The sequence below is a fragment of the Cokeromyces recurvatus genome, assembly GCF_025118155.1.
Source record: "Cokeromyces recurvatus strain NRRL 2243 chromosome Unknown BX663scaffold_24, whole genome shotgun sequence".
Lineage (NCBI taxonomy): Eukaryota > Fungi > Mucoromycota > Mucoromycetes > Mucorales > Mucoraceae > Cokeromyces > Cokeromyces recurvatus.
This window is the reverse complement of record NW_026251410.1, coordinates 329,999-343,987: the sequence shown is the minus strand read 5'-3', so window position 1 is coordinate 343,987 and position 13,989 is coordinate 329,999. Positions and strand designations below refer to the sequence as shown.

General features: G+C 28.8%; 5 protein-coding genes across 5 annotated transcripts; 1 reads left to right on the top strand and 4 right to left on the bottom strand.

The window, feature by feature from the left end:
* Positions 1 to 3,606: 3,606 nt before the first annotated feature.
* On the bottom strand, positions 3,607 to 4,139 carry BX663DRAFT_532459 (acyl-CoA N-acyltransferase; the record flags this gene model as incomplete). The annotated part of the gene is made up of 2 exons (XM_051530458.1): positions 3,607 to 3,968; positions 4,007 to 4,139. 2 exons carry the CDS (start codon positions 4,137 to 4,139, stop codon positions 3,607 to 3,609), a joined length of 495 nt encoding a protein of 164 aa, XP_051380329.1.
* Positions 4,140 to 5,600: 1,461 nt separating this feature from the next.
* On the bottom strand, positions 5,601 to 6,710 carry BX663DRAFT_518325 (nucleotide-diphospho-sugar transferase). The gene has a single exon (XM_051528860.1). The coding sequence runs from the start codon at positions 6,615 to 6,617 to the stop codon at positions 5,715 to 5,717; it is 903 nt and encodes a 300-aa protein (XP_051380328.1). The 5' UTR covers positions 6,618 to 6,710; the 3' UTR covers positions 5,601 to 5,714.
* A 1,473-nt stretch (positions 6,711 to 8,183) lies between these two features.
* On the bottom strand, positions 8,184 to 8,845 carry BX663DRAFT_411331 (uncharacterized protein; the record flags this gene model as incomplete). The annotated part of the gene is made up of 3 exons (XM_051522297.1): positions 8,184 to 8,281; positions 8,325 to 8,350; positions 8,691 to 8,845. Coding segments are annotated over 3 exons (279 nt in total), but the record flags the coding sequence as incomplete, so codon positions are not given.
* Positions 8,846 to 9,912: 1,067 nt separating this feature from the next.
* On the top strand, positions 9,913 to 11,730 carry BX663DRAFT_563259 (uncharacterized protein). Its single transcript, XM_051532002.1, has 5 exons — positions 9,913 to 9,946; positions 10,020 to 10,117; positions 10,208 to 10,523; positions 10,645 to 11,617; positions 11,684 to 11,730. The coding sequence occupies exons 2-5, from the start codon at positions 10,039 to 10,041 to the stop codon at positions 11,702 to 11,704; spliced, it is 1,389 nt and encodes a 462-aa protein (XP_051380326.1). The 5' UTR covers positions 9,913 to 9,946; positions 10,020 to 10,038; the 3' UTR covers positions 11,705 to 11,730.
* Positions 11,729 to 13,834, bottom strand: BX663DRAFT_488540 (uncharacterized protein; the record flags this gene model as incomplete). The annotated part of the gene is made up of 8 exons (XM_051524820.1): positions 11,729 to 12,102; positions 12,173 to 12,418; positions 12,484 to 12,668; positions 12,725 to 12,988; positions 13,066 to 13,165; positions 13,220 to 13,308; positions 13,372 to 13,578; positions 13,647 to 13,834. 8 exons carry the CDS (start codon positions 13,832 to 13,834, stop codon positions 11,729 to 11,731), a joined length of 1,653 nt encoding a protein of 550 aa, XP_051380325.1.
* Between the last annotated feature and the right edge of the window lie 155 nt (positions 13,835 to 13,989).

The following is a 13,989-nucleotide window of genomic DNA, read 5'->3' as shown; positions in this document are numbered from 1 at the left end:
TATTTATTTATTTATTACATAAAAAATTGGTACATATAAAATAATAATAATAATAATAATATAATATAATATAATAATAATATAATAATATAATAAAAGAGTATGCTATAAGCATTACATGTAAAATATTACACTTACCTTGAATACATATTCTATTGATAACATGGCCATTGATTAAAGAATCCTTTCGGCTTTGGGGAAAAAAAAGAAAAAGAACACAGAGATTGCAAGGATTATCATACAGAACAGAAACAAAAAGTAGTAGCAATTGAAGTGATCAACAGAAAAGTATTCCATTTACAAAAGAAGCATACACTATTAATAGAATAAATAATTAATAAAAGCTAACATATGATAAAGTATAGAAATATCATATTTACCAAAAAAAAAAAAAATACAAAAGGCTAGATCTATGTTTGTGCTGCAGAGAAAAGAATATTAGTTAAATCTCGGGTATTATTATTTTTTTCCCACACTATACCTTTCAATGTTACATTAGAATGACGTACACTTGTACTTGACCTCCCTGTTATATAAAGAATTGTTAATACACATATTGAAATAGTTAAAGATAAAGGTGTTATTTTATATACCTTTTTTCAATAGATAAATAATACAAGTCTTTGTTGTAGATCTGAATCAAATATTGCTGCTGCATAATAAAGACCAACACATACCTATTTAATTGTTTCATTTTAGTTGTTTTTGATTTAAGAAAAGAGAAAATTAAAAAAAAAAGATACATATATTTTCAAAATAATGTAAATACTTACAATTTGAAATAATCAACAAAGACCTATAATTTAAATACATATATAAAAAGAGTAATAGCTAACAATATTAAAATGAACATCTATTACAATAAAAAATTAGTAGTTTAACGAATGTATTAAAAATGAAAAAAAAGGAAAAAAGGATGTGATTACCTCTTTTTTTTTAAAAAAAAAGTTTTTTTTCGGTCCGCTATTGAAATAAAACGAACTAAATTATTGAATAGCAGCAAACTCTATATATACAATGTAAAAAGTCTTAGCAATACATTTATATTTTTTGCACTAACTTATTATCTTTTACCTTTCAAAATGTCTGTTACTTTGAACAATAATATCCTTTACTAAAAATATTTGAGAATTGTTAATTACATGTGTTAATTCATTTACCAATGTCATCTTCATTAAACAATGGAGATGTCATTACTCTTGTAATTGTAGTAATTACCTCTTGAAAATATATAGTAAAGTCTTTAGGGCTTTTTTTTTGAGCTGATTGCAGAACATTTGCATTTGTCAATGTCGGTAATGTTGGTCATTGTTAAATAAAGAATAAAAAAAGTAAAATATAAAATAATTTTACTAGGGGGGATTAAATTTGAATTTTTTTTTTTTAAAAAAAAAAGGAATTTAATTGAAATGAACACAACTACATTAATTATATAATTGCTAAATCTTGTTTTTATTTTTCTCTAAATTCACTAATTGTAAACGAATGTATATAATCACTAATAATGGAATTGCTTTAATTTACATTCGCAATTAGTTTTTTTTTTCTTCATTTCAAAATTAAAGTCAATTAATAAATCAACACATTACACGATCTAATTGAAATGCAAAATAGATTAGATTGAATGCAATTTAATTAAACATCTTTTTTTTATTTACATATAATAAAAATTCTTTATTTTATTTATATAATTATAATACATATTTTTATTATATTACGTGTACTATTTTTTTTTTTGGTAAAAACTTGAGTGAGAAAAAAAAACATCAAGTATGATTTGAAACAATTGCAATGTATTTTACATTATTGAAATGTAATTTACATTTTATAAGCCTATAATTAAAGTTACGCATATAAAATTTGTGGGGAATAAAAAAAAATGAAAAATAAATAAAAAAAATGTTAAAGTACTTTTTCAGAATCCGCAATTTTTATTTTTTTTTCATTTTATGTAATTTTATTGGCGGAAATGCCGGATAAAGGAAATTCCTGGTCTACAGCCAAAATAGCTGTAAAATTAAAAATTAAATAAAATGATAGAAAATGGCAGTAGAGATATACTTTTTTTGGATACATGAATACTATTATAACCTCCAAAATATAATATTATTTTTATTTAAACATTTTTTAATAAAAAGTGATCAAAATAATAACATTTAAAAATCACTGCTAAAATTTGATTATATCCTGTATTATATTTTTTACAAGATATACTCATTGCTTGCAGTGGTGTTTATAGTAAATATAGCCCTATGTGTATCCTCTATTTCTGATGAAAGTAACACGGGTGTTTGGAGAGTGACTAGAATTCGCAGCATATTTAGCCCAAGCCTAGGCTGTGGAATCGAATCACTTCAAGGGTTCCCCACCAAATCAAATGAACCCTTAATTTTTTTAATTATTCTTGTTTTTTGTACTACACCAACGACTCCTTTTTTTTTTCTTTTTACAGCAGCAGTAGCAGCAGCAACATGAATAATGATGTATTATGGTTATATTCTACCAAGCAACGGCAATAGATACAGGAAGAACAGTGTTATTCTTGTTACGTGATACTATTATAGTCAGATCGTATATCAGAAACAACAATCTTTAAACGCTCCCCTCCCTTTTATATATATTATATGAATGTATATTATGTACCTTGTATAATTATGGTCCTCAAGTTATAGAAAGATAATAGAGTGTCTAAAAAGCCTTATTTTAAACATATACAGATACAAATCTATAGTTACTATGTTTGGTCTTAATCCACATCTTAGGAAATAATCACAAGTAAACGTAATATACAGACTCTTTTAATTAATTAATAGCAAGCTTCTCTAGCTAATAATACATTATGTTATGGCTTACTTAAGAATAAAGACTTAAAAAGCTCTACCAAGAGTATTGTAATAACAATGAATATCTCTCTATAAACTAATGTAAAGAAGAATGTTTTCGATTACTTCAAAAAAAAAAAAATGTTGATAAATATAACAATTCTGTCACTGTAACAGTAATAAATGCAAGGATATTTCTTTTCTGAGAATATTCATCATTTTTTTTTCCTTTATTATTTTACTAAAACGTTATCTAGATGTTGTATAAACAAAATGAATAATTTCAACTCTTCCTTTATCCAGTATTACATTTAAAGTTTATATTTTGCCTCATCAAAAAAAAAAAAAAAAAAAAAAAAGTTGAAATGAATTACCTAATAAATCTATTGTTCTGTGTAGTATATTATCAAATACTTGTCAATGCCTACAAACTTGAATGCCAAAAGAGGCTAAGAATTATATTTCAAAAGCCGTAAATATTACAGAGAAGACAGTGATAATACGAACATTATTGCTATGGAGTATTATTTTTTTTCATTACAAAAAGAGATATTTATACTGTTCCTGAGCTAAAATGTAGCAACAGTAGAGATTTAAAAGAAAAAAAAAGAAACTTTTGTTATAAAAAATACATTTCCTTCTTCATATTTGGTATATCATTCTTCTCATCTCCCTTTTAGTCTTTATATAATTTATTTACAACCATTGTAATCATTGGGATAGAACCAATTCATTTCAATGTACGTTAAGTAAAATAAATAATAATAATTATATTACAGCAAATCTAAAGTTTCTTGATCATGATATGATCTGTATCTTCTTGTGAACCTAATTTGAATGTATAGCTTCCTACTTTATAGAAACCTCGACGTGTATAAAAGTTAATAGCTGAAGGATCACGCTCCCAAACACCTAACCGCATTGCTTGTTTGCATAATTGACGGACTTTTTCAAGACTCGAGTTCAAAAGTGTTTTACCAACCCCTTTACCAATATATCGTTTATCCACATAAATTCTTTGAAGCTCGATAGCATCGGAATCTTGAATAAAGTTATACACATCCTTGTTTTGTCTTAATTGACAAAAACTTACAGGCGAATCATTTTCTGTATTGTATGCCATGAATGTAGACATGGAGGAATCAGCTAATTCCTTGGTTTGAATTTCTACTGTATGACTTAACTTTCATCAAGATAAGCTTGCTTATCAGAGGCTGTATTAGCGTCAAAAAAGGTGTCATAAAATAATCTTATACCCAAGTCTGATAATGTTTGAGTATAGCTTGAGTCTGTTATCTCTCTAACTTCGATTGCCATATTTTTTTTCAATGGTATGTTTATATATAAATAAAACTTAGCCAAACTTTCGATCTGTCATGAGCTGATTTATAATGTCATATTTCTTGATTAAACATGCAGATCATAAAATTATCGAACGAGTTGTATCTAGATTCTCCTGAAACTCTCTTGATCCACTTGATCAAATAATATTAAAAACTTCTAACATTTCATTATCTATAACAAATCTTATTCGATCGTAACCAATTTTTTTTCTGCTTCACATATTATCTCAGACTTCTTCAACAATTTTTATAAATACCCCATCCATTTAAATTCATAAATAAAAATAATTGACTTCAGAACTATTATTCGTTCTTGTTGACTTTCTTTTGTCTTTTTATTATTATTTTCATTTTATAATATTTTTTTATTTGATATTTTACAAGAAATATCACAGTCTCTCTGATAAAATTAAGATAGTGGCCAGTTGTTGTACCTTTGGTTTGGGAGGATTTGGGTAGGGCAGCTTTTGTTTTTCTTTTTTTTACCGTCTTGGATCTTATTTTTTTTTTTTAGGAGGCGGGGGGGTACTCTCATAGTAATGTTAATAACACCTATTTCAGAAATTGCTCCAATTACAGTATGTTATACTGCTCTAGCACTTGTAGTAGGGATTATAGACTCGGCACCCTTTCTAGATCAAGCTCTACTGCGTCTCATATGTATGTCAAAACCGGACTCGTCAATAAATACACAGTTTTTTTGTTAAGTTCATGTCGGTATCCATCCACGCTTACGCCCACTTTAATCTCTTTCCTAATTTTTTTTTCATCATTACGAGGGCTTGGATGCAATGTAACGACTTTTAAAGAAAGACTACATTCGTCTTTCATAAACTCATGTGCTCTAGACTTTTTAATATCAAGCCCTTCAAAAGCCGCAGTCAAGTTCTCTACAGCATCAGTTATAACAGCTGATGGATTTTCATCAAAAAAAAAAATGAATCGAATGCTGTTCGTGGAACTCCTGCAGCTTAGAAACAGGTCTGCTACTACGATCGGTCTTTTTTTTTTCATTTCATAGTTGTCAGGATCGCTTAGATACTTCTGATACCAGTTGTTTGCGGTGCTATGGCTCACATTGGCTCTGGAAGCAGTAGCATGAACAGGAAAGCCTTTTTGCAATTTCCAATAAAAATAAAAAGTCCATCGTGCAACATATATTTCTACCCTTTGGGTAAGTCAGTATCCTTTATGCTTTTACTACTACTACTAGCTTCTATATTATTGTTCTCAGACATTTCGACGTCCAGAGGTTTGTTTTTCAGATACTCCTCAAAGTCTGTCAGTATATTTAGGTTGTAAAGATTGCCTTCAATCTCGAAATTTATAGCTTCAGTTCCATCTTCATTTGTAATGTTATTGGAACCGTCTTCATGAAAAAAAAAAGCTCATTATGAATTACGAAAAGTAAAAAAAAAAAAAAAAAAAAAAAAAAAAAAAAAAAAAAATGTTCGTTCAAATTTAATTAGCTAAATACTCCATTTTATTTTCGAAAAATGTACCATGGAGTTCAAAAAATGTTCCACTCGAGAGTGTATGCACTGTATGACTAATTTTTCTTCTTCTCTAGCATATTAAAATGGACAGTATCAAGGTATATACCCCACCATATCTTGTATAACTCTTTATACTTATTTTCTGAATAAGGTAGATCATCATCTACACATATATCCCAAGGTTTTGATAGAATATAATGAATGTTCTTCACTTTATCAATATCCCACATTGAATGATGCGCTGATTCAAGTGTCTTTAGAGCATTATAAATGTACAATATCGGTATCCAACGATCTTTAAATATTTCATTTAGAAAGTCTTGATCTGGAAAAGGATATATATTAAGATCTGCAATACTGTTTAAATAATCTATCATCTTGTTGAACCTATCACTATCTGGTGTTAATACGATTAATCCACTATTAAAGTAGTTGGCTTCATTTTTGGCCAAATTAGGATCCATGCAGGCCAAGGTATCACAATGCGTATAAGCACAATTAGACGGTGTCCAAAAGGATGGATAATGCTTGATCCTTTGTGGATTACATATGCATGCATGCGAGGCCGCTACCCAGTCCTTATCTGGCAAATTCAACTGCATCAGTTCATCCATGTTTTGAAGTGGTAACATGTCCGCATCCAGTAATACTAAACGCTCATATTCTACTTGACTCCATACTGCTAGCTTTGTCCATGTTTCAGTAAACCGTTCAGCTTTATATTCTACTTTACCCTTTGGATGAATAGGATCAATTCGTTTTGTAATACAGCCTGTTTTACTTAATATCTCTACTATTTCATCATTAACTGCGGATGTATACAGAACCAAAAGAGGATATGAGCTTTTACATATAGTGTGTAAAGCGTGTTTTAAGGCAAAAACCCCTTTGATATAATTATTCGAACTTGTTAACACCACTGCCCAAGCGCCATGAACAGTGCAAGTAGTAACCATATATGTTATGAATATGAATGAATTAATTAATCAAAGATGAAAAAGAAAAAGAAAAAGAAAAGAAAAAAATAAAATAAGAATACAAATAAAAATAAAATTATAAAAGAAAGCAAATATCAGAGATTTCCACAGTAGCGACGATATCAAAACTTGTTGATAAATATTGTCTGAGTTTGGAAACTACTGTTTTTTTTTATGTACGTACTTGAATGAGAGTATTTTATTCACCAAATTCGCCTAGACTAGTTCAATGCAGATGTATATATATAAAAGTATAAAGAAGCTCTTTTAGAGCACAAAGGACAATGTGGAGAGAGAGGGTGAGGGAGAGAAGGATAGTGGTGGAGAGTATATATCTGTTAGAAATAATAAATGTGGTCGTAGCCATTAAACGAAAGACAAATCAACAAAAAAAAAAGTTGATAGTCATGATTGTCACCCAGTAGTTATGCTATATTATATCAAATCAATATGTTGTAATGTTTGCAGTAAAAGTAACTCATGAATTTTCAAATATTCTGATCTAGAAAGTGGCTTGAAAGGTTATTGAAGCAATTTACTTTGGATATACGAAAAAGAGATAGCAATAGTTGTAAGAATATGTAAATAAAATTGTAAGCTAAGGTATTGTATGATATAAATTTTAGTGAACTTATACTGTCGACATGAATTAAGTTTAGTTTTATTTTTTCTTTCCATCATATCGCCATCTGCTTTAAATGAAAAAGAGAAAACAGAAAAGACATGCTTACGAAAGCTTCGTGTAGTTTATTTGATAATGATGATACAAAAATTGTACAAAAGGAAAAGGAATACGGAAAAATGTCAAAGGCTATTTATATATATATATTTTTTTCTGCAATGTAAGTGATATTAATGGAAGTATGATTTGGAAAAGTGAATACTGATATAGTAAAGCATTATGTCTCTGAACAATTCTGCTTGCAATAAGATCTATTTCTATCTTTATTCTCCCTGAGCTGTCGCTGTTACTGGAAATGAAATATAACAAACTATTATCTCTGGGATAAGCAACGCGTTAATATTAATTCATAGTGAATACTCCAGCTTTATCAATAATACTCATTGTCCATATTATACTGTTATTATTACATAATAATATTCAACATTATAGATGCATATAAATAGTATGTATGACTTGTATAAATAATTATGTAATTGTATATAACGGTCATAACCCTATTGAACTCTTATTATTACATAGTGCAATGAATATAATTATTTTTTTTTAATAATCGATTACTTTAACAATGATTGTTATTAAAACTAAATGTAGAATGGATACGATGCTGTGAAGTACAATACACTAGTTTTAGTTGAATAACCTTTTTATTATTTAATAAATAATAGCTTATTTCTATTAACTTGGTTATAAGGACAACTACAATCATAATACTAACAACATGACTAATGAAATTAATGTGTTTAAGATTAATCAGAATTTGGATTATATTAGTAGTCAGATGAAATTAAAACTTTTTATTTTAGAAGCGAAATATATCTTTGACTAAAATTTTTCGATTGGAATTAGAAAGGAAAAATAGAGGGCGGTAGATACGCACACATGTAACCTCTGCTCTTAATAAGTTTTCTGATAACGACAGGCTTATGTATAGGTGATTTATTCATGAGAAGACAGTAGCCTGAAGTCCAATTTTTATCCAAACAATCTATCATAATTATTACTTAAATAGCTAAGAAAATACTCATGTCTCTTTCCTACCCTACAATTAATCTACACCTCTATATCATCTGGATCGAAGAATAGTTAAATCTTGCAATTATATTTAACCCATTGCTTTTACAAATACAACAAAGTAATCGGTTATCAACTTCTAGAAATGCTAACGTAATGGACCTCTTTATTCTAACATGTTTTGGTTCAGAGAGCAAACAAACGACACCTGAATATTGTCAACTGAGAATTCAAATTCCCTATATTAGGGGGGGGTGAAGATGATTTCCACCCTTTGAGGTTTCCAAAAGCGTCAATTGAAGCTACAAACCCCATTCTTTGAAATTGGAGAAACCATCCCCATATTTTCAGGGAACTTGACCATTTTATTCAGTGTCTTGGAAATAAACCTCCTATAATGTCCAGTGGCAATTCCTATAGACAATTTTCTTCTCCTGCAGGCTTCTTTCTCTTCCTGTCTCCAATCAGTCTTCATTTTCTTAGCCTTCAAAAGTTCTCTAATCTCAACTTGGGTCTTACGTGCAGACGAGGTGGCCTTCCTTAGCGTGACTCTGTTGAAGTAAAAGAAGACTGACTTTTGTTTGTCAGAGTACATGTTGTACTTTCTGCCACTTGACATTTTTTCTGCTAACTCATCAGCTGGTTTTCTCCATCTTTAAGTCAATCTCTTCTGTAGCTTGAGTATAAAAGTGGCTTTGAAAAGCTCGATACTAAGATGGGGTCATCAAAGTGCCAAGGTTGTAAGGGACAACTTCTTTTTCCAAGTTTATTGCATCATTCCTTTGCTCATCCATAATACTGTCTCATCCATCTTTATAAAAAAAAAAGTTGTTACTCATCTAAATGCAATGGACTCAAAAAGTCGAAATAATAATAATAATAATAATAATAAAAGAAAATTCAAAATGAACAAAATGAACTTTGGTCAGAAACCAAAACGAATTTAGTTCGCTGTAAAACGAACATTGATGTTGAAGTCACTATTTTAGATTATTACAGCTAAAATATTGTAATATACGGGACATGAAAACCTTCGATTTTATCTAATTCATGGTAATAACTTTTATTCATAAAATAAATGTATAAAATCTATACATGAGTTAGATTATAATAAGATATAAACCAATCTTAGTGATAAATAATCTTAGTGTTATAATACAATACAAGAGAAGATTAACTAAAGAAACATTCACTTAGTCATCATTGGAACAGTCATTGTAATAACTGATATTATCTATATATAAACGATTTTGATACATATCAAATCAAATGATAAGTCTTCTTATTGTAGAAAGAGATATATAATTTATTGCCAAGTAATAAGAAGAGATATCATTAATATGTACCTCATTTGATTTGCCCTAGAGATTGATATTCAAAAAAACGTTTTTAATTGGGTTGCATAAAATTGACCATTTTGGTCTTGTAATAAGGTTAAAAACTTAAAATAGATCCACATCTATTTTTAAAATAAAAAAAGAAAATATATAAAGCGGTATTTTAAATTTTGCAGAACAAATTACGCTTTTTAAGTGTAAAGAACAAACAGAATATAAAAATAGGATGCTTTTTTTTCTTCTTCTTCTTCAACTTTTTTAAAAAAGAAAACAAGGTAAGCAATAAATACATGTACTTCCTTTTTTTTTTCTTATGAAACTTTTTTAACTTGTTTTTAAATACATTAGTTTATTTTAATTTTTCCTAATGACTGGATTAACTGCTCATTCTATTTCAAGTTGTTTAAATAAATCGCTGACATTTTGTTTCTATATTTCTGGTCATGGTAAAAAAAAAAAAAAAAAAAAAGAAAAAGAAAAAAAAAAGTCAAATAGAGATTTTGTTGTCAATCAAATATTCATCATTATTATATTAGGTTGGGGACATGCAACTCGTGCCAATCAAATTATAATAGATATTTTAAATTTACCAGCCAAACATAAAGTCTATGTTATTTCAACAGCATCAGACTTTATATTTCAAGGTGTTATTCAAGTAGGAGCTATGTATCGACATGCAGATATTGATGCTGGAGTAGTTCAACCATTACCTTACACTGTTGACCGTCAACAAACAATTAAAAATTTAAAATCATTTTTGAATAGGAGAACAAGTATTATAGAAAATGAAGTAAGATGGTTACAAAGTGTACATGCTGATTGTGTTATATGTGATGCACCTTTCTTACCTTGGTATGGTATATAAATATAGACTAGATAAACATATATATATATATATATATTTAGAGAGAGAGAGAGAGAGAGACGATGATTATAACTGTTACTCATATTATTATTTCCCTCCCTCCTATAGTGCAGCAGCCAATAAAGCTAATATCCCAGCTGTAATTTCTAGTAATTTTACATTTGATGAAGTTTATTTAGGATTACGTGAAGGAGATATGTTGGATAATGAAATACAAAATATGGTGCAACAAATTATAGCCGATTATCGATATGCAGATCTCTTAATTCGATTACCGGGTGCAATTCGTATCCCTTCATTTGACAATACATCAGCGATTGTGCCTACTCAAAAAAGAAAGGGAATAACTCAGTTGCCTTGTACAACTATCTCAAATATTCAGTCAAATTCATTTGTACGACAAATCATTGATGTCCCTCTCGTTTTCCGTAAATTTAGACGACCGCGTGAAGAAGTATTGGAGGAAATGAAAATTCCGAAAGAAATTTACAAGTCGCATAAAATTCTACTTTTATCATTTGGTGGCCAATTATTGGGTCAAGATGGTTGGGTAGGGAGGAAACATCCATTACCTTCTGGTTGGATTTGTATTGTATGTGCTGCTCCTAAATCAGTTCCTATGCCAGAGAGATTTTATAGAGCTCCTAAGGATGCTTATGTACCTGACCTTACAAATGCTTGTGATGTATTATTAGGAAAATTAGGTTATGGGACTTGTTCTGAATGTATAGGTCATCGTACACCCTTTGTATATGTACCTAGACCTCAATTTATTGAAGAACTGGGTCTATTAAAATTAATGTCAGATCAAGGTAGTGCCGTTGAATTATCTCGAGAAGATTTTGAAGCTGGTCATTGGGCTTCAGCTATAGAACGTGCTTCACACATGTCTGGTACATGTAAGGATCCTCAATCAAAACTACCTCATAATGGAGGTGAGGTGGCTGCTCAAAGTATAGAATATTTTGTATCTGAATGGAATATATTTAATAAGAAGAAAATACAGCAACCAAAGATGACATTAACTGCTACTACCAATGCAACTTCATCAACAATGACTTCACAGCCTAATACTGTACTTGTAAGTAAAAATTATTATCTTGATACATCATGTAAATATTATTTATTAATTTTATTTATTTATTAGTTTCGTACGTTAGCGTCATAGAAACTATTTTTTTTTTTTTTTTTTTTATTCATTTTCTAAAACTAATATTTCATCTCCATCATTTATACCGTAAAACTTTAAATCTCTCAAATCATCTGTAATTTCCATCACCATCAAATCATGGTCCTTGTTATTTAATATTGGCTGTAATAAATACAAAGCTTGTTTCGTTGCCGGTATCTTTAGTAAGCGTTGAATGATATGTTTTGTATTCCTTACAGTCATTGTTGGTAAAAATTTTTTTGTCATTGATTTTGAAACAGCTGGAAGATGTTTTTGAAATTTAATAGACGTCAAATCAACAACTTTCCTTTGTGTTAATGTTAGATTGATCAATCGATCTTTCAATGCTATTGAAGGTCCTTTTGATTGTATTTCTAAATCAGGTTGTCCATGATCTATTCATCATTCAAGAATATATATAGATAATTAGTTGTCAATCTGATTAAGAATATGGATTGAATTTACTTGCGCATAATTCATTATATCGAGGATGAATTAAAGCAATAGCTTCATGACTTGAGCCATCTTTTGTACATAATTTAATATAGTAACGTTCTAAATCTATACGTTCCCTATGTGTTAACTTTATACCAATTAGACCCTCTTCCTTTTTCTTTGAAATACAAACATACTTTACCGTGTTACCATTAACATTTGATAGGTTCTTAATTCTTCCAACAACCTGTGCTGTTTCTATTTCTTTATCTAATTCTATATTGTTCATACAAGTTAAACATAAGCCCTCTTTTTTTTTAATTTATTTACTTACTACTAACCTTTAAAAATCGGATTTTCTTTACATCTAAGCTTAGTCAAGTTTTGGAAATAATTCAATGCATCTATGCTATCCCAATTATCAATCCTATTGCGTTCAATACGTAGAAAAGATAATTCTTTGAATAATCCTATAGGCTTTTCAATGATTTGAAGTTGATTATCATTTAAAAATAATGTCTGTAACCTATAAGATAAGATAAATAAGGCATAATAAAAACGTGATGTATATATATGTTATACTTTGGTAATGTTCCAAGTTTAAGAACTTCTTTCCAATCGTGAATTAGGTTATTTTCTAAATTCAAACATTTTAACTGAGGAAAGTTGACACTGCTTAACTCACTAATTTCATTTCCACCTAATTGTAAATCTTCCAATTGTAATAATGAGGTTGCAAGTATTTCGACATCTTTCCATGATATTAATGTTTGATTTAATGCTAATGTTTTTAGGTTGTCTAAATTAAACTTTTGTATTGGTTGTGGGCTTGTCAATCGTAACTGACTACATAAAAAAAAAATAGATGTGTTAAAAGTGATGTACGTTATTAAAATATATATTCTTTTTTTTTTTTCATTTACTTGATTCTTAAGATTTCTAATCGAGGTAATTGAGATACTATTTCAGAAACTGTTTCCCAGTTTGAAATAAGATTTCTAGATAAATCCAAATCCTCAATTGCTTGAAGGAAAGTTAATAATGATAATAATGAAATATGCTGATTCACTATTTTACCTAATTCTGTGTTCTTAATTTCGTTTGTTGCACCTGCAAAAGCAATAAGCTGTTCTGCTAAACCAACCACCTTTAAATTACTCAACTGTCTAACATGATTATTATTATTATTGCATACAATTACAAAAAAAAAAAAAAACGATAAATAATACCTTTGAGATTGTTGAATCTTTTTGAAACCATAGGTTTCTACTTTAATACTCTTATTTCCTCCCCAATATAGTTCTCCGCGATCTTTTGATTCATCATATTCTCCTTCAAAATCTTCTAAATATTTATCTTTTAACGCTGTCAAGAAATAAATGCCTGTTGATATCTTTTTTGGATGATAACGAATAAATGATCCAGAAGTAGGATATCTTTTTATTATTATTTATATTAATTATTTAGCGTGAAAGTTTGAATGTAATATTGATGTTGTTCATACCTGCAACTAAAATAGTTTACTTGCTCATGAGTACCATCATGTTTCCCACGAAGAGGATTATCCCATTCAATCCCTAACCATTCACCTTTTGAATTACCTACTACACCAATAAATTTGACCGTAGCTCTTTCATTTTCAATTTGAATTCGGGATCCAATATGAATTGTATCTGGAATAGAATATGACATGTTTGAACAAAAAAAAAAAAATTACTCGGCTGTTTTTTTTTTTCAAATAAAAAAAAAAAAAATCAAGGGGAAATCGGAGAATTAAATAATTTAAACAACAGTAGTAGTGTAGTTACGATTAAACACTTTTATTTAAATTAAAATTTATAAAGCGA